The sequence below is a fragment of the Punica granatum genome, chromosome 8 (assembly GCF_007655135.1).
Source record: "Punica granatum isolate Tunisia-2019 chromosome 8, ASM765513v2, whole genome shotgun sequence".
Classification (NCBI taxonomy): Eukaryota; Viridiplantae; Streptophyta; class Magnoliopsida; order Myrtales; family Lythraceae; genus Punica; species Punica granatum.
Window position 1 is genome coordinate 7,858,186 of NC_045134.1, and position 19,699 is coordinate 7,877,884.

At 41.7% G+C, this 19,699-nt stretch overlaps 2 protein-coding genes across 3 annotated transcripts; one reads left to right on the top strand and one right to left on the bottom strand.

Annotated features, from left to right (window-relative positions):
* Positions 1–490: 490 nt before the first annotated feature.
* LOC116188551 (glucan endo-1,3-beta-glucosidase-like) lies at positions 491–2,925 on the bottom strand. Its single transcript, XM_031517984.1, has 3 exons — positions 1,558–2,925; positions 912–1,221; positions 491–826 (listed from the first exon to the last, which is right to left on the bottom strand). The coding sequence occupies exons 1-3, from the start codon at positions 2,617–2,619 to the stop codon at positions 654–656; spliced, it is 1,545 nt and encodes a 514-aa protein (XP_031373844.1). The 5' UTR covers positions 2,620–2,925; the 3' UTR covers positions 491–653.
* Positions 2,926–12,796: 9,871 nt separating this feature from the next.
* On the top strand, positions 12,797–19,691 carry LOC116189514 (RNA-dependent RNA polymerase 6). Of its 2 annotated transcripts, XM_031519200.1 has the most exons (5): positions 12,797–13,033; positions 14,912–17,646; positions 18,140–18,814; positions 18,904–18,977; positions 19,238–19,377. In XM_031519200.1, exons 2-4 carry the CDS (start codon positions 14,935–14,937, stop codon positions 18,943–18,945), a joined length of 3,429 nt encoding a protein of 1,142 aa, XP_031375060.1. In that variant the 5' UTR covers positions 12,797–13,033; positions 14,912–14,934; the 3' UTR covers positions 18,946–18,977; positions 19,238–19,377. The 2 variants fall into 2 exon arrangements, with proteins under 2 accessions (XP_031375060.1, XP_031375059.1); XM_031519199.1 differs by lacking the exon at positions 18,904–18,977 and having other exon boundaries at positions 12,799–13,033; positions 19,238–19,691.
* Positions 19,692–19,699: the final 8 nt, after the last annotated feature.

A 19,699-nucleotide genomic window follows, 5' to 3' on the forward strand; every position in this document is an offset into this window, starting at 1 on the left:
GGAAAACAGATTTTAGGTATAAAACAAGGATATAATAGCCTTAGTTTAATCTCGAGAAATCGAATTGATTGGTGTGTAGAATGTGAACATACTTGCACACCTTAGGTAGACAATTCAAGTTAGAATTTGATGGGTTTAACTTAATTGCAATTCCCGTAAAAATACATGGGGTTGATTAAGTTAGATATTTTTCGTAAGCAACTAGAAATATACTTAGGAAACAAGTTGAAGTTAGTAGATTGAATCTTAATCAAATTAAGGAAAGAAGGAGTAAATCAGATTAGTGATGTGTGAAAGAAATTATAAATCTAGGCCGCCTCCACCGATTTATCCTCAATTATTCTTAATTTTTATTTTACAAAATGACTTTTAATTTTCTTGACCTCAATTAAGTTGTAAATTTTGCTTGCTAGTGGAGCTTTAGGTCAAGTCCTCATGCGAACGATACTATACTCGATCTATATTACTTGTTAGGCCTATGCACTTCAGGTTTAAAAATCGTCAAACATATTTATGTTCATCCGGCCAAAATTTCCAACAAATTATCTCCGACGAATGCAAAAGGCATCAACATCAATGCAATGATAATATCGCCCATAGCACCGATCAAAATGGTAATTAGCCTCCTAGCCTGTTCTCTACGGCCACGAAAATTAAATCAAGGACAATAACATTTGTGTCGACACTAATATCATGATTGCCATTGAACTGTAAGAACCGATACATTCTGGGCTCGTCGAACTCTGAGCCGGACTAGTCGAATTCTTCTTCGTCGTTATTTTTTCTATCTGCTCCGGATCGTGTGGATAAGTACACGCTCCATAACCTGCAACATTTCACATCCATAATCAGATCATTGGTACATATACGTACATACTTAAGTTTAATGGTGATATTACTCATACACGTACTTGGATCGACGGGAGTGACCATGGCGGTGTTACCGAAAGAGCAGTTGTCCGTATGCTGACCGAATGCCTGATAGTATGCGTTCATGGCATATGCCGCGTGAGACTGCACAGTATCGGGGTTGAAGCACGGCCCTCCGGGCAGTATGGCCGAGCAGTCCACCTTGCTGCACGCGTAATCTATGTTGGGTTGCAGCACCTTATTACTGACCCCCGACTCCGGGACGCACCACAGCTTCGCCGCTTTAGACGGCGAAGGTGCGGCCAGGGGAGTATTTGACGGCCTTGGAGAGCTCGGCGCGGGACCCGCTGCCTGTTACAGAGCAAAAAGGTATGATAATCACCGACCAACCAGATTCAACGGTGCACGAACGGAATGGCGGTGGAATTTCTTTTGGGAATCAAATATCAAAGTATGCTGTTTGACCAAAATGCCCCTCAAAGATATATGTATGCGCAAAATTTGAACGCCGCTGTCAGAAAATACGGGAAAAGGTCGATTAAGGAGACAAAGCGAAATACGAAACTCCGGCCAGACGTGTCATCACGCCATTGGTCGGGTCTGACATCGGTCAATTTAATGGGACCACGAATTTGAATATCGACAGAGAAATAGCTTAATTTACGGAATTGCCCCTCTGGCGGTTACCTGATGATCTCGGAGGATCCCGACGTCATAGACCGGAGTGAGGTCCGGCTTGAAGAGTCCGAAGTTCTGCTCCGCGACGGTGGGCTTGAGGTCCTCGTTGAACAGCGAGAAGATGTACGTCTCGAAAGTCCGGTTGGGCATCAACGGAGTCCCCTTCCCGGAGTTCACATGTCTCACGAGGTTCCCGTTGTAGGACTGCGCGTTCTCCACGTTCACGTCCGGCTGGGTCGCTGGGTCCCCTACGGACGGCCACCCGGTCTCGCCGATGGAGATGGCCACGTCGCTGTACCCGAGCCGCTTCATGGCGGTGTAAACCGCGTCCATCTGGGCGTCGAACATGTTGGTGTAGTTGATCCCGGTGGCCGGGTCGAACACGCCGGGGTTCGGCCGGAACAGCGCGTAGTCGAGGGTCTTGGCCGTGAAGCCGAAGTAGGGGTAGGGGTTCACCATGAAGGAGGACTTCGTCTGGCGGTGGAATTCGAGGATGGGGGCGAAGATGGCCCGGTCGTAGCCACGGCGGAACAGCCCCGTGCTGGGGGGCTCCGAGGCGGAGAGGATGCCGAGCGAATGCGGGGTCGTGACCTCCACGCCGGTGACGTTGGCGAGCTCAAGGGCGGAGTGGAGGGACTTCAGGGCGGGAAGCAAGCGGGAGATGAGGGTATTGTCGTGGGTGGCGTGGATCTCGTTGCCGACAGTGATGCGGTTGATGTTGGTGGCGGGGTGGAAAGGGAGGATGTTGGAGGCGACCCAGGACTGGGCGGCGGGGAGGTCGGCCAGGGGGATGATGTCGCCGTTCCCGACTGTGACGGTGACGGCGATGCCGGTGCTGGCGAAGGCCCGGAGGATGTCGGGGTTGGCGTCGAAGATCTTGACGCGGTCGATGGTGGTGCTGGACTTGAGGAACGCGGCCACCTGGGCGGGCGGGGGAAGGTTGTCCGCGACGGTACCGTAGTTCACGCCGATGGGGTAGGGGGCAGCGCGTGAGGCTTGGAGGCGGATGACTAGCACGAGGAGGCGCAAGAGGAGGTTGAACCCTCGCTCGGAGAGGTCGGCGGCGGCCATTGTTGAGAACTTTGAGGCTGTGTGCTTTGGTTCAGTAAAGTGGTGAGCTATCTGAGCTGAGCAGAGTTATAGTGTGCAGCTGGGGAGAGTGAAGCTCACGCATGCAAGATTTGCGTGGGGGATGAATCTCTGTCGAAAAGGGAGGATTGTGTGGAATGGAGGGAAAACATGGGCGTGGGACCCACGCAATGCAGTGACTGCAGACGTGTTAGGGGTTCGGGAGTGGAGACGTGGCTGTGACGCGCCCCGTTCTCGACGTGTTTGTCAGCGATGGGACCAGATGGGTGGGGGGATCTCTTGCTCTTCGTAGTCGAGAAGATCCTCGTAAGTCATTGTCTGTTGTTTCTCCCATGTCCCTTATTGTATCAGTCAAAACACAAATAAAATTAATGTAATTTACAATTAATTATGGTAATTACTCACATAATGATTACTTCTTCTTCTTCTTTTTCTGCTTTTGGCAGAGTACACATAATGAATACCAATTTTATGGTTTATTGACATTTAAATGTGTCATATTTGGTTATACGACGAGATAGAATCGTTGAATAATTTTTTAATAAAAAGATAATGAAATTGTTCTTATTGAGTTTCGGCACCATGGTCTACACCAAAAAAAAGAGAGAGAGGATGAGATTGGAGGGAGTAATCTTCAGTTTATGAGGAAAAGGGTTAGATAATCCACTTTCTTTTTCCTAATATAAACGAGAACGACCCACATAGCACTTCACTAAGGAACGTTGCATAAAATTCGGCTTTAATGGGTAATCTATACGTCTATATTATAGAACGATCTATTAATAATTTGACTTTCCTTTTCTTTTTTAGTCCATGCTTTAAATTATGAATATAATGGTAATTCGTAAAACTACTCACCCTCCTCTCTCACCCTATCTTCCTGTCTAAAAACTCTTGCAATTAATTGGTGTCCTTTTCCATTGATTAGCTTGTATATATTACCGTTATCAATTTAATCTTAACAATTCGTAGTTCCCCGTATAGTATTAATCTAAAAGGATTCGCACATAGCACCGGCATATGTCTTGTTAATTATAATCAATAATTTCCACGTACGACGGATCGGCAATTCGGAAGCGGCAAGTGTGGCTAAAGGCAACCCGGCAGTGGCAAGTAAAGGGGGTCTGCTACCAGACGGCCAAGGACGATGATTTGGGCTGCTTTGCTCAACGCGGGATTTTACCACCTCAGTTTAGGCGGAGTTGTGGGCGGCCAAAACGGGCCTCGAGATGGCGTGTGAGCTACGATTTCGCTAACCAATTTTAAAGTTATAGATTCCGAAGTAGTGACAGGGCATCTACTTTCCCATCAGATTGAAGGGGGCTAAAGAATTGCTATTTTAAGGGATATAATTATGAGACTAATCATGATTGGACTGCAAGTTATACCTATCAATATTTTTGCGTATCAGTTACTGAAGTATGCGTCGTCTTTGCTGATAGAGGTGCATCGATTGTCTCTGCAGTTGCCTCGTCGAGGTCGACTTTCTATTATTTGGAAATGTTATTGGGATCTATATTGTTCTTGTCTTTGCAATTAATTGGCTTTAACCATTAACAAATTTTGAACTTCGATCCATAAATTCTTTTTTTTTAAAAAAAAGACAAATTACAGGGCTTAGTGCCCGTTTTGTTACCCAAAAATACAAATCCAACTTAATATTCGAAGGAAAACAACCAAAATACGATGAATAAAATGCAACAATTACTCGGTCATATGAAAATCTTCAAAGTAAGCAGAAGAAGCAATCTTAGCTAATGAAGTCAATCTTATAAATTTGTTAATAGCCACTAAACTCATATCCAGCACCACTCTATGTGTCTACACTTGTCAACATATTCACATATCGACTATATATCAGATGACAGTAGATATAATCCGATACGTAATTTTAAGCTAATTATTCTCTTCCATGGGGCGTAAAAACTTAAATTGGTTCCACTGAATAAATTATGGAATGTTCGACGGTAACACATACGGGTTTGCCTTCGCCTTCTTCCTTTGCGGTTGGGCGATTTGATATTGAGAGGTAATCGAATACATCGGAGTGAGTATGTATGAAGAGGTCATCCTCAACCACGGCAGTGACGATATTGTTTGGGTTCTCATGCACGATATCGCGCTATGCTTGAGGGCACAGATCTCTTCACATTGACTAGGCAATTCAAGAAGGCGAAATCCCGATAGTATGCATGCCCTGACGTATCAATTTTCAAAATTAGGCTCTCTAGGATTAATTTCAAAATCATATAATTTTGTTGGCAACCTCAAGCCCGTCCTCATTCCAACTTGCACGATGCAACATCAAGTCCGATGAATTTGATTGCCACTCTATCAACTTGCTCCCAGCTGTAAAAGAAGAGGGCTTGAAGGGAAAAAAAAGTGAGGGAGAATTTCGATAATTCAATCTAAATGTTTTAATTTTGATCTCAATCGCATGAAATTAGTTTTAGTTTTGATCCCTCTAGTCTCGTTTAATTATAAAATTGACAAATTGGCTTGATTTGAGAACAGAATTGAAACCATGTGATTTTATATTTTAAAATTAAAACCTTTGATTTTCATTTTTGAAAAATCGACATTTCACATGATTTTTATCTGCAATTTAGCCTTTTTCTGACTAGTGCCAAAAGGGAGAAAATAGAAATAGTGGCTCATATATTCGTGTGCAAAGTATCCTCTTTTAAGTATAACTTCCTCTCTAAGGTAGGCTAAAAAAAAAGAAGGGGAAAGAAAGAACTTCCTCACTAAGGCTACATCGTAATTTCCATTGCATGTTGACAAAAGATACAATTGTATACATAAGTTTAATATTTGATTTCAAAAAGAAAGTTCCACCCCACCAGTCTGCACAAATCACAGGCAAATAGTAACTGTTGTATATGCAATTATTTACAAATGGGAATTTAAATATATATAAATGGCTTCTTGGAATTGGAAGAAGCAGAATCTCCAGGAAGCAACAAAATCTCCGGGACCGGACGGACTGCCAACACTATTTTATCAGCAGTACCGGAGGATCATTGGGGAGGAGATCGTCCAAGCACTACTAAAACTTTTTCAGAGCTAATCATACATTTATTGCTCTTGTTCTTAAAGGTGAATCTGCTACTACTGTGCAAAATGTCTATCCTATAATCCTTCTCCAACATCTTGTACAAAATCATCTCCAAAATCCTAGCTGCTTGGCCCAAGCTTGTACTGCCAAAAATCATCTCTCCCCTTCAATAAGCTTTCTTTACTCACAAAAACAGTAGTGACAACTCCTTTATTGGCCAGGCTTATCCATTTTCTTAATCAATAATCTGGAAACAATCATTTTGCAGCCATTTTTTTTTTTATAATTGAAAGGCAAGGGAGAGGAAACCAGCATAGCAACCCCCTCTGGAGATCAGAGGGGCTCCACAGTTGCCATGGAATGTGTAAAGGGTTCAGTGAGACATAACCCACATAGGTCACTATAATCCCACCAAAGCACACAGTGGTTATGGTGAACCGTCAAAGCGTACAGTGGACTAGAACAGTTCCCATAGGATAGATGACAAGGGTCTACTAACGCAAATGCTTTTGTGTTTGAATCAAGTCTCGACTCCTTGACCTCCCATTTGGAAGACAAAGTCCATTACCGGCTGGGCTACCACCTGGTGGTTCATTTTATAGCCATTAAAATCAACATGGAGAAGGCCTTTGACAAGGTGGAGCGGGAAACTCTTCTTGAAATCATGAGATGCCTCAGTTTTTTAGAAAGGTGGATTTTTTGGATTCACAAACGCATCTCTATAGTGTCTTATTCAGTTCTCGTTAATGGGAGCCCTCAAGGCTTCTCTGAGCCTTATCGTGGCATTCGATTAGGGGATCCTCTCTCACCCGTCCTATTCTTGCTCTTAATCGAATCTCTCTCTAGACTGCTTTTCCGAGAATAAAATGTGGGCAACATGAAAGGCATTAAAATAGGGAGATTCACTCACCTTCTTTTCGTCGACGACCTCTTCCTCATTGCTGAAGCTTTCTCAACCAATTGGACCAAACTTTTCAATCTTCTCCAAACATACCAAAACTAGTCTGGCCAAAGCATAAACGGAGCAAAATCAGCTTTCTTTTTCAGCAGGAATATGCCAAACCAAACTAGAAATCGTCTTTGTCGGAATTTCAATCTCAACAAAGGAAATGGGACTCTACTTACTTGGGTCTCCCTCTTCACATCCAGCAAGCTTGAACCTACTCTTTCATTCCTATTAGAGACAAAATTTCAAAGAAACTCCAAGTTTTGAAAGCAAAAACTCTCTCTCAAGTTGCTAGGGGAGTCCTCATCCAAGCTATCGCCTCGGGCATTCCCTCATACACAACGAGCACCCTTCTCATCCCAAGTCCATTTGCTCATCCATTGACTCAATGCTTTCAAACTTTTGGTGGGGATTTTCTTCTCAGGGAAAGCCGAAAATGCACATCAAGTCTTGGGATAGCATTTGCTCTCTTAAATCACATAGGGGTCTGGGTTTCCGTAGAATGTGGGACCACAATAGAGCCCTTTTAGCAAAACAAGCTTGGGCTATTACTCAAAACATGGATAGACCCCACATTCATCTCCTTCGAGCTCACTATCTCAACCATATTCCCTTCTTACATCACACCTCGAACTCCCAAGCCTTTCTATTTCTAGAAAGGAGCCTGCAGCACTAGGGACCTTCTGATCAAAGGTATCGGGAATGGCCTAAGCATCGACATGTGAGTGGACTCCTGGAACCCTAAAAACCCTTACTTCAAACCCTATGACTGTTGCCCTGGAGTCAATTCTCAATATAGATAGGTTAGCGACTTGTTTTTTCTATGAACCAAAACTTGGAATCTCCCTCTACTTGAATCACTTTTTGACACGAATACTCTACAAGGCATTCTAAAGATCGAGTTAGACTCTCACTTCTTTCCTGATATATTACACTAGCCCCCTGCCTCCAATGGAGTGCTCTCCACCAAATCCACCTATATCATCGATCAGAAATAGAGATTTCGTTCCTCCCTTCTCACTCCTAACGAGTGGCCAAAATTGTGAAGGGCCGAGATACATGCAAGGCATAAGCTTCTCTTATGGAAGCTCATCACTTACTCCCTCTCATCTTTTGACACCTTGCTTCTCTTATGGAAGCTCATCACTTGCTCCATCCCAACTTCTGACACTTTGCTCCAAAGATTCCATAGCTCTTACTCTCAATGCTATCTCTGCCATAATGCTCCAGAAAGTGTTGACCACCCGTTCCTCTCTCGCCCCTTTTCTATCATAGTGTGGTTTATGTTCTCTTGGCCCATCAGAATTGAATCTCTTGGAATTTCCTCTTTGGTGGATTGAATCAAAATTCTACTGGGCATCAACTAGTCTTTGCAGCTTCTAGGAAATGATTTGGACAAATTCTTACTGCAAGCGGTTGTTTCTATGGATTTTCTTTGGCAAACCGGGAATTCAAATGGGGAAACAGTGGCACTTCTTGATCCATTCGAATCAGCAAAAACTATTAATAGAAGAGCCGAGAACTACAAGGAAGCCTAGAGAGAACATAACCTAGAGTCATCCTCAAGAAGTCGGTTTGGCCACATCTCATTTTCCACTTTGACGCTGCTATCATACCTTGCAATACATGGCTTGGAGTTACCTGCACATCATCCAATGGATCCCTCTTGCATGCTTGGACTTTTCGCTCAAGCAAACTCTACCCTCTCGAAGGGGAAGCAGTGGTTGCACTTGAAGTTATCAAGTGTGCCCCAAAAATGTAGACTAGTTAGTTGCTTCTTTCAAGCGATTCCATGGACGTGATTCGAGCTCTCTATGATCCTCATCAAACCTCAATACTGCAATATGACTCTCTCGTTGCTTTGCTTATTGATTCAGCTATTGACTGTCTATTCTTGCTTGATCACTGTGATGTATCTTTCTGTCCTAGATCTTCAAACTTTTTTTGCCTACAATTTAGCTTCATGGGTAGCTTCGTCTGATCATTTTGGGGCCGGTTAACATCTTTGATCTCCTTGCGTCTGTTTTTGTTAGAGATGGAAATGTTGATAAGTCATGATGTATTCTGATCCTCTAATCTGATGAATAAATACCTTTAAAGCAAAAAAAAAAAGATTTCTTGGGTATTTGGCCCCATTAACTTACCAAAAAAGAAAAAAGAAAAAATATATATTCATAAATGGGGATCTGATTATTCTCTTTATAAGATCATATTTTAGTCTTCGAATTTTATCTTGAGCATTAGAGATGTGACTTGAGATCACTCTAGGTTTCTTAATTTTATACCATTTCCCAATTTATGACTGCTTATTCTTTGCATGGATACATAATAGTTACTTGGTTGACATCATATTTTACATTCATTTTATGTCCTTTTTTTTTTCTTTTGCAAGGATCGAGAATATATTTGCTAGTTTCATGGGATCTACATAAGGGTAGAAGAAGGAGAAATTCAGAATTTCTTATCCCTGAAATAAAATCCCAAGACCTACTGAAAAAATATAAGTGGATAAATTGTACCTGGAATTTTTTAGTTGTCGACCGAGCGTCCCACGTGTGGCGCCTCTACTGGTATCCACACTAACTTTATTGACAGGTCTTCAAGATCAGCGGTGCTAGCGGTCTACTGGTATCCACACCAACTTGCTCAACAGGTTTTCGAGATCAACCGTGCTAGCGGCCAACGCTCGAAGGAAACACCAGTACAACACCTAAAATTATTAGACTTGTGGAGCTATTTGAGTTGAACGATTCAACCGATTTTTTTTTACTCATACACATACATGTATATATATGCACACACACATATATCACGTATATACATATGCACCTGAAGCCACCTCTTATATAAGTAGTTGAAGGGGCCTTATTTTGTTTCTTGGCCGATGTGGGATTACCAACAATATAGCCACTAAGTGCCATGTGGATGGCTAAAGTGTCACCACGCATGTGTACTATATGTGGCCTTCCATGGATGAGCTAAATGGTATCTCTTGACTTGCCCATTTGTCACCACAAAAAGCCATGCATGTATAGAATATGTTCCAATTAATCTAATAAACCGGGTTTAATTAATCAGCAAATTTAATCTCATTAAATGTCCGACTAATTGGTTGCACCTTAAATCATCTAATCTCTATTAGACGATTTTATTGTTTCAAAATATCCCATCAATTTAGTCGTCGTGTGACCCTGTAGGGTCCCGATTACGTTGACAGTAATATTGAAATCTCTATTTCAATGCTACAAACAGTGAGTGACATCTAGCAATGCATCACTACTACTCAAGTAATTGGAAAGTCAATTGCTCGACGAACTTGTTACCTATGTTACCATGCAGTATAATCCATTTGTCATCTATATCGCTATTGAGCCTAAGGCACGGTCGATATAATTCTTGTATGGCTCAATCTCTTTTTCTTAGTTTACCGTGTAAATCTATCATAACAAATGAGTTCGATATCCCTATATCGACTCATTTGGGTATGCATACATTTTTAAACTCTGCTCACCAAGTGGTTGTGAGATATCATTCCGGTTATATAGAAGGAACAAATTCTATTTTGGTCACTCACATTCTTCTCCATACTCTGTGGCATACCCAATAACTGCCTTTTTAACCAGCATTTTATGGTGGCATTTGACAGTATCAAAGCATACGACATTATATGTAAGAATCAATGGTAACCTCAAGTCAAAGGACCACTACACCATAATCACTATGAGAATCGCCAATAACAATCACGTAATGACCTATGTAGCAGTCTCATGGCGAGTCAGTCCAATATTCATTACTCCTAATGTATACCTGTAGTGTAACTTGATATCTTCACATCTATGACTTATGAGGCTTGGTCATCAAACAACACCCGCACTAGTCTAACTGCATTATTGTCGTTCTAATTAACGATAATATTCCAACCAGAGATGTTTAGGAATAGTGTTAAATAATCATAAGATCTTACAATCAAGTCACACTTGATGCCTATTGAACCTACTATTCCGATGACGTTATCATGTAAAATTAATATTTAGCACAATCCATACAATAACAAAAATGTCTCTTATTATAATGAAATACGTATTATATGACAGAACTGATAACATATTGCCTTTAAAACATACACCAATACCCAACAATATCTACATTTGATAACATTCTTAAAAGGTTGGTATTTTCATAATTACCATATGGACTTATTTAACGAAATGTAAAAGGAAAAATTTGATCAGACACAGTTACGTTAAGCTTGTAAACCATAGATCTCTTCTTAGTTCTTAGCATAAACTCACAAAAAATGCAAGAAAATCCTTTTCCGCTTAGCTATTTGTTTGAAACAATGGAATGGCACATGCAAGAGAATGTATAGCAACGGTGCACACACTTATCTGGTAACTAAAATATTTCGAATTCAATACTCATAGTGGGATTATCCATATCTATATATTAGCTATTAGAATTTCTATGTCACTAATAATAAAACCACTCTTATCTACAAATAATATAATCTTTTTAGGCTCAAACTTTGACTTAATAAGCATTATAAATGCATATGAAAAAACAAAGATAATGTGCCCAAACCATCATATCTTACATAAGATTACGATATTATTAAAGCGTCACAACATATATATTAAAGTATATCTTTTCACTAATATGTGTTGGTTCAAACGGTTCAATACTTACTGTTTTGGTCCTTGAGGTTTTGAGTTTGAGTTTCGTGGATAGAGGAAATTCATACTGAAAGAGCTCTACCCGTTTAGTGGGCCGATCCAGCTCGAATTGGATTAGTCGGGGCTCGTTGAATTTTCGGATATCAGGGTACACATTCAAAAAGTTTATATTTTCTAAAAAAATAAGTATTGGTCTTTTATATTGAATAAATTTAAGTTCATTTTAAATAAAGAACAATAATAATATGATTGAAAATGAAGAGGATATTATAAGAGGATTTTGAGGGATTGTGTTCATAACAAGAGAGAAAAACTATAACATGTGTAGATAGATCTGATGATGATTCAAAAAATAATAGAGAAACAATGGTTTAGGTAAAGAAAGAATGCGAACTAATATAGATTGATTTTGGTGGATTGACGTTAATTATTTTTAAGATTTTGGGTTCAAGTCTTACGGATGGATAAAATATACGATCGGGAGAGTTTACCTTTCAATGGATTGATTCGGTTCGAACTAAATTACTCAGTACTCTTTAAGTTTAAGATATCAAGGCACAAAAAAAGAAGAAAGAATATGAAGGGAAAATAATTTCCTCTTTGGAAAGTTTTCTATTTGAGTAGTGCTACATCCTCCTATTCGCTCATTTATTATAGCGGAGAGATTCGCAGGTTCGCATGTTGACAAATTTTGGAGGAAAATGATTTTTCCTTTCTATTTCATTTTACAATAAAGAAACAGGAGATATATGGTAGCATTTTACTGCAGCATATCATTTAGCTAATGAAGAGTTCCAAAAATCAACTCTTCTTTAGCTTAATATATAAATTTTATTAGACCTACGAGTCTTCGTAACCAAAATAGAAAAAAATAATAACGGAATAATATTCTCTTTTCATATTTTAGTCATCTAAATTTCACAATCTCCTTTCATTTTGAATTTTGACCGACGTATCTATTATCACAATAGTATTGCAGAGGATCATCGAGATTCCTCTGATCTGAACATGACGCTTCCAAAATAGTACGCGGTTGGGCAACGAGCTCAAGCCGTTACCTATTCAGCCACGATGAAGACGATACTCCTAATTGATGTCCAATTGAGCACTAAATTATAATAGCGTGAAACTAACATATATATCGTGGTATGCAACTTCCCGGCTATATTTACAAAAATGTTTGTCTTTTTCGGCACGTGTCGTGTTTCGATTGGAAGGACCACCATAACAGGTTGGACCCGACTGCACACAGACCTTCGCCCAGAAGACCTTCCATGAGAAGCTGAAAACGCCTTCTTCCCTCTCCCTCACTCTCTCTCTTTCTCACTTCCCTCTTCACACTCATTCCGCTCTCTCTCTTTTGGAACGTGTCGTGTTTTGATTGGGAGGACCACCATAACAGGATAGACCCGACTGCACACAGACCTTCTTCCCGCCCTCGAGACCTTCCCTGAGAAGCTGAAAACGCCTTCTTCCCTCTCCCCCCCTCACGCTCATTCCACTCTCCCTCTCTCACTTCCTTTTCTCATGTCTCTGCACAATATATAGCTATGTACGTTTGCATATAAGCCTCTGCTCATTCACTGCCATTTCGCCTTCTCTCCTCCCTCTCCCTCTCTGTTCTCCCCGCGCATTTCTCTCTCCGGGTCACCACCGCCTCCCTTCTCCGATAGTCTGGCCCCGGCCTCCGATCAGTGAAAGCTCCACCGCGATTTCGAGGTAAGCCGAGACCCTTTTCCGCAGTTGCTCTGTTCATCGCCCCAATCGATCCTCTGGTTAGCTTTTGGATGCTCTAAGAACTGCGGATTGTCGTTGTTGTCATTGGGAACGTGAGACATTTGCTTCCTCTGAATGAGGTTGGAGAAAAACTGTTGACTGTTTGATCAAGTATCAACCTTTGATGGTGTTCTGTCAGTTTCCTGTCTTCACCCTGTAGTTACTGCGTTCCCGTTTATAATTGATTCTTCCCTAGTACAGAGTTCGCCGTTAGAAATCAATCCTCTGTGCTTCCTTAATGATCGAAATGTTTTGCGTTTAGGAGAAGGGCTCTCGTTTTTCATTATAAATCAATAAGTAATTGATTGTTCATGACTAAGATTTGATATTTCCTTGCATCTACTGCCCGTTGTTCTGGCAAAGTTGGTGCTCATCATATAATCGATTCAATTGTTTGTTTCTTCGGATCAATCAATTGGGGTGCATTTCGTGTTTGTTATGGTTTGTAGACCAATCTCATTCTGTGTTATATTGGGACTGTCATGCTTGTAGACTGCTACATAGTTAGTGAGAAATTTGCATACTTCTCTCCGTTAATTGACAAAAAACTGAATTTGGGTCTGCGTAATCTCGTATAGCTTTGGAGTGTATTTTGTTGGGCATAGATTATGCAGAAAAGTCGGTTTTTGCATGAGTTAATGGTACTAGGTGTGGTAGGATGCAGTGCTTGATTATCTCTAGTGTTGTGGAGTCGGGCATAGCCATTAGATAATTGCTTATGGAAACTGGAGTTTTTGCAACATAAAGAATCAGTCCGGAAGCTGTATGCTCTTCTATTGCTTTGAAGTCAATTGTCTCAATCAGTCTAGAACCTACATTTTCTGAAGGTGCGGTGACCTTGACAGGCTTAAAAGATGATTGCAGAGTGACGCATTAAAATTCCTTCATGTTTTTCATATTAACCAAGGATGATACTTTTTCTTGATTTGAAGCAACAGAAAATTGACCAAACGGGGACAGGGTATAGGGGAGGTATGGTTTTTCCGGATTTATGTACGATTTTTTTTAAAATTTATTTATTTTATCAACATTAGGTGTTTCTCATGACTGGTTGCTCTCTAGGATCAAGGGGGTTGCAGCTGTCATTAAAAAGAAATCTGATAGCATGAAGTTGGGGGGCTCAATTTACCTCTTTTTTTGCCAAAAAATTTGTTTACATTTACTTTCAGTTTTTCCTGCACTAATTGCTCTTTGTAAAAGTATCTAGAATTCCGGCTCAACTGTGTACTTTCATTCCCAACTTTGACAACTTTAATTTTGGGAGCTGGCCGTGCAATGAAATAAGAAGTTTCATGCATCTTTTTTCAACAGTGTATCACTATTATCAGGATTTTCATTTACTTTTCTGTTCCATTATAATTGTTCATTCAGTTCTTTTTCACTCTTTTAATGGCTGGCGAGTAGGGAATAATCTTTATCTATAAAATGCAACCAAATCGTCCCTATTTAAAGTATTTACTTATTTAGCAATATAACTGAGCGGAATACAATATAGAGTAAGGGGAGAGGAATATATGGGTAATATAACGAATTTGGGTATTCTGAATGTTGTGGAGGTTGTCTCATGAACTGAGGTTTCATCAGACACTCTAACGTAAATTACTTCTTATGCTCCGATACCTTTATTAATCTCCGAATCCTCTATTCCTACTTAAAGGAACTAGAAAGGAGCTTGTTTACTTTATATATCTTGGAGGATATATATAACTAAAAAGGACTTTGCAATAGAACTCCTATCATATTTGAAATGATCTGAACATGAAATGTGTATCTTTCATCATCTTTCTGATGGATATTTAAGCTCTTTATTGGGTTGAACAGGAGCAGACCAGGGATATATATAAATGGAATGGAAAGCATGTGAGAAGGACTCGGTGGTGACGCAGATCAGTATCGGTGGGTTTGACCACCATGTGCGAGCTAACGATCTGCTTGACTTCTTGGAAGATGAAATTGGCACGGTTTACAGGTGTCGTCTGAAGACTTCCTGGACGCCTCCAGAATCTTATCCTGATTTTTCCATCACAAACATCGGGAAAATTCAGTTACTAGATGAGTACAGGAAGGTGGAACCTCATGCATTCGTTCATTTCGCAATGCCTGAGTCAGCAGCTTCTGCCATTGCTGATGCAAAGCGCGGGGTCCTAAATATGGGTGGCAAGCCCTTGAAGGTTAGCTTGGGGCCTGAAAGCCCGTTCCATATGAATCAGAGGAGGAGGACTACTACTCCTTTCAAGTTTTCTGATGTGACTGTTGAAATCGGAACCTTGATTAGCCCTGAAGAATTCTGGGCCGCTTGGAGAGGACCACTTTCTGGGGTCGAATTCTTCGTGGACCCATTCGATGCTACATGTAAATTCTGCTTCACGAGAGATACGGTCTTCTCTTTCAAGGACACATCCGATTGTGCAGTCATAAAGTGCGACCTGAAGATGGAATTTTTGGTCAGAGACATAAATGAAATCAGGCAGTATGCAGACTCTTCCCGTCTTGTGATTCTACTGCAGCTGGCCTCATCTCCTCGGCTTTATTACAGAACTGCTGACGATGATATTGATGTCACAGTGCCATTTGATTTATTGGATGATGATGATCCTTGGATCAGAACAACTGATTTCACACCAAGTGGTGCCATCGGTCGGTGCAATTGTTATAGGATCTCGATTTCACCACGCCATGGACTGAAATTGCAGAAAGCCATGACTTATCTGAAGGAACGAAGGGTCCAAGAGGTTTGTCTTAGGAGAACCTTGAATAGCAGTGATGAGCCGAACTTTGGGGTTCCATTGGATGATGTATTCTTCTCTGTTGATCACAAGGAAGGAATAAGCTTCGAAGTCCTCTACTTGCTGAGTGCTGTTGTTCACAGGAACATATTCAACCAGAACCAGCTGTCAGAATCTCTATTTGATTTGCTGAGAGCTCGACCAAAAGAGGTGAATCTTGCTGCCCTGAGGCACATCTGCTCTTATAAAAGGCCTGTTTTTGATGCATACAAGAGGCTGAAACTTGTTCAAGAATGGCTTCTCAAGAACCCAAAGCTTGTAAAAAGTGCTAACCAGTCGGATGACGTCATTGCAGTCGGGAGGGTAGTTATTACCCCTACTAAGGCATATTGTCTTCCTCCGGAAGCGGAGCTCTCGAACCGGGTCCTCAGGAATTACAGGCCCTTTGAGAACCGGTTCTTGAGGGTAACCTTCATGGATGAAGGCTTGCAGACATTGAACGCTAATGTACTCAACTACTATCCTGCCCCCATATTGGACAGAACTTCGACCTTCTTCAACCAGAAGACGACAGTCTTCAGGAGGTTGAAGAGCATCATGACTAATGGGTTTTATCTATGTGGCCGCAAGTACTCATTCTTAGCGTTCTCGTCCAATCAGCTGAGGGATCGATCAGCCTGGTTCTTTGCTGAGGATGCGGATGTTAATGTGCTTAAGATAAAAAAATGGATGGGCAAATTCAATCATAATAATGTTGCTAAATGTGCTGCAAGAATGGGTCAGTGCTTCTCATCGACTTATGCAACCGTGGAAGTTCCACCATCACAGGTGAATCCTGAACTTCCCGATATCGAAAGAAATGGTTATTGTTTCTCTGATGGTATCGGTATGATTACCCCTGATCTTGCAAGAGAAGTGGCTGAGAAACTGAAACTGGAAGTTAGCAGCCCTTCTGCTTATCAGATTAGATACGGGGGCTATAAAGGTGTGGTTGCTTGTTGGCCAGGCAAAGATGATGGCATTCGACTCTATCTGCGGAAGAGCATGAATAAATTTATGTCTGAACACACAACACTGGAAATATGTTCCTGGACGAGGTTCCAGCCCGGTTTTCTCAACAGGCAGATTGTGACTTTGCTTTCGACATTAAAGGTTCCCGATGAGATATTCTGGAAGATGCAGCACAGGATGATTACTAAGCTGGATCAGATGCTCTTGGACGCCGATGTTGCATTTGATGTTCTCATGTCTTCCTGTGCGGAGCATGGAAACACAGCTGCCTTAATGCTGAGTGCGGGCTTTCGGCCCCAGTCCGAGCCTCACCTTCGAGGCATGCTTACTTGTGTCAGAGCTGCACAACTCTGGGGCCTAAGGGAGAAGGCCCGAATCTTTGTTCCTGATGGGAGATGGCTTATGGGCTGTTTTGATGAACTTGGGGTACTCGAGCACGGCCAATGCTTTATTCAGGTCTCTAGGCCCGCCCTTGAGAATTGCTTTGTAAAGCATGGTTCAAGGTTCTCGGAAACGAAGAACTTGCAAGTGGTTAAAGGGTACGTTGTGGTTGCTAAGAATCCCTGCCTTCACCCTGGTGATATAAGGATTCTTGAAGCGGTAGATGCTCCTGCATTATCCCATTTGTATGATTGCCTTGTATTTCCTCAGAATGGGGAGAGACCTCATGCAAATGAGGCATCCGGCAGTGACCTTGATGGAGACCTTTATTTTGTTACATGGGATGAGAATCTCATTCCACCAAGCAAGAAGAGCTGGACTCCGATGCAGTATGAGCCTGCTGAAGCGAAAAAGCTCGCTCGTGGAGTTACTCATGAGGTAATCCCGCCTTCTGCTTTCATAAGTTTTGTGCGACATATTAGAGCCCATTTGACAAAACTTAGTAAATGTCATGCTGGAGAGTTGGTTAAGAATCAGTTATGAAGGAGAAAGATGGACATTCAATGCATCAATTATGTAAATCACTTGAGTAGATGAAGCAGAATGAAGTATGCTTAATCGATCAAATATTTTTTGACTTGATTGATGCTAAAACCTCTTTTGAGTTGATACATCTCTCTCCCCCTAATTTTCCTTCTTAACTTTATTAAGTTGATGAAGCATTGCCTTAGTTTTGGTAGCATTGTTAAGAGCTTCTAGTTTATATACTTGTGATTTTATTTATTTCCTGGCATGATTAGGATCTTTAAGCGCAGTGATAGTGGCTGCAAAGAGATTGTCGTTAGCTTGTTGTCCTTAGAGCTTATCCCTTGCACATTGAGTTTCACTGTAATCAACTTCTGCCTGTATTTTGGTGTTAATAATCTTGCAGGACATTATTAACTTCTTCGTCCAACACATTCTGAACGAGAACCTTGGCGCGATCTGCAACGCCCATGTGGTGCATGCAGACCGAAGTGAACAGGGCGCCTTGGATGAGAACTGCCTTCTACTGGCGGAGAAGGCTGCTCTCGCTGTTGACTTCCCAAAGACTGGAAAACTCGTTAGTATGCCTCCTAGCCTCAAACCTAAGCTGTACCCCGACTTCATGGGTAAGGAAGAGTTTCAGACTTACAAGTCGAAAAAGATTCTTGGGAGGCTCTACCGACAGATAAAGGATGCATATGATGGAGATGCCGTCATGGGTAATGAATCAACCTGTGCCCCCGAGGAGATTCCTTATGATTTAAGTCTCGAGGTCCCAGGATCGGAGTACTTTATCCCCGAGGCATGGGATAAGAAGTGTTCTTATGATGGGCAGCTCAGTGGCCTCTTAGGGCAATACAAGGTGACCCGAGAGGAGGAGATAGTAACTGGACATGTCTGGTCCATGCCGAAGTACAGCAGCCGAAAGCAGGGGGAGCTGAAGGAGCGGCTCAAACATTCCTATTCTGCCTTAAGGAAGGAGTTTAGGCAAGTCTTCGAGACTATGTCCTCAGGCTTTGAGGACTTGAGTGAAGAAGAAAGGAACAAGATGTTTGAGCAGAAGGCATCTGCCTGGTACCAGGTCAGTTTCTTTTTCATTCTTCATACAATATCTCTCGAGTTCTCCCGCTTATCCAGTTTTTGTAATTCTCATCTTAAATGATGCAGCAGCTAGGGAGAAGTGTTAGATTGGTTTGGGGAACCTTGACCTGAACAACTTTCTTATTGTTTCTGTTTAAGGCCAGGTAGTCCTTTATTAGACCTCCCAGTCAGTATATGAAAAGTGTCTTCGTTGGTTCTTTAATACGAGTCGTGATCTCAACTCTTTGCTTCCAATGGAAATATCGTGTCACTTTCTTTATCTACTTCAATAGCCTTTCTGTGAAAGTAAGAATTCGGGGTGGGTTAGGGCCATCAATACTATCCTTTCGTTCTTCCTTTTTAGCTTTCAAAGCAGAAAAAGCTTGGTAACTCTCGTTGTTTGTGTATTGAAATACGTTAACAGGTCTCTTACCATCCCAAGTGGGTCAAGAAGTCACTAGATCTGCAGGAGCCTGAAGCCGAAGGAGGCAGCCCCACCGTGATGCTGAGTTTCGCTTGGATCGCAGCAGATTACCTTGCCCGCATCAAGATTCGGGCCCGAGAAATCCAGAATGTGGACTTAAAGAAGCCCGTGAACTCTCTGGCAGGCTACCTCGCAGATCGAGTGTGAGGGTCAAGGTCAATCCCGTGCGGCTGTCAGGGAAGAATAACGTTCGGTTGCAAGACCACTCTGCCACACCATACCCAAAGCAACTTGCTGTATATCTGGTAATTATGAGTAGCTGCTGTCATCCTCAATTTTGGAGGAGTTGGCAGTGTTCCTGAAGATTTGTGTATTTTTATTATAAGCCTTATTATTCCCGGATTTGCTCCGCCAATATATCAAAGTCTTATTCATAATTGAACTTTAGAGATTCCATTTGCC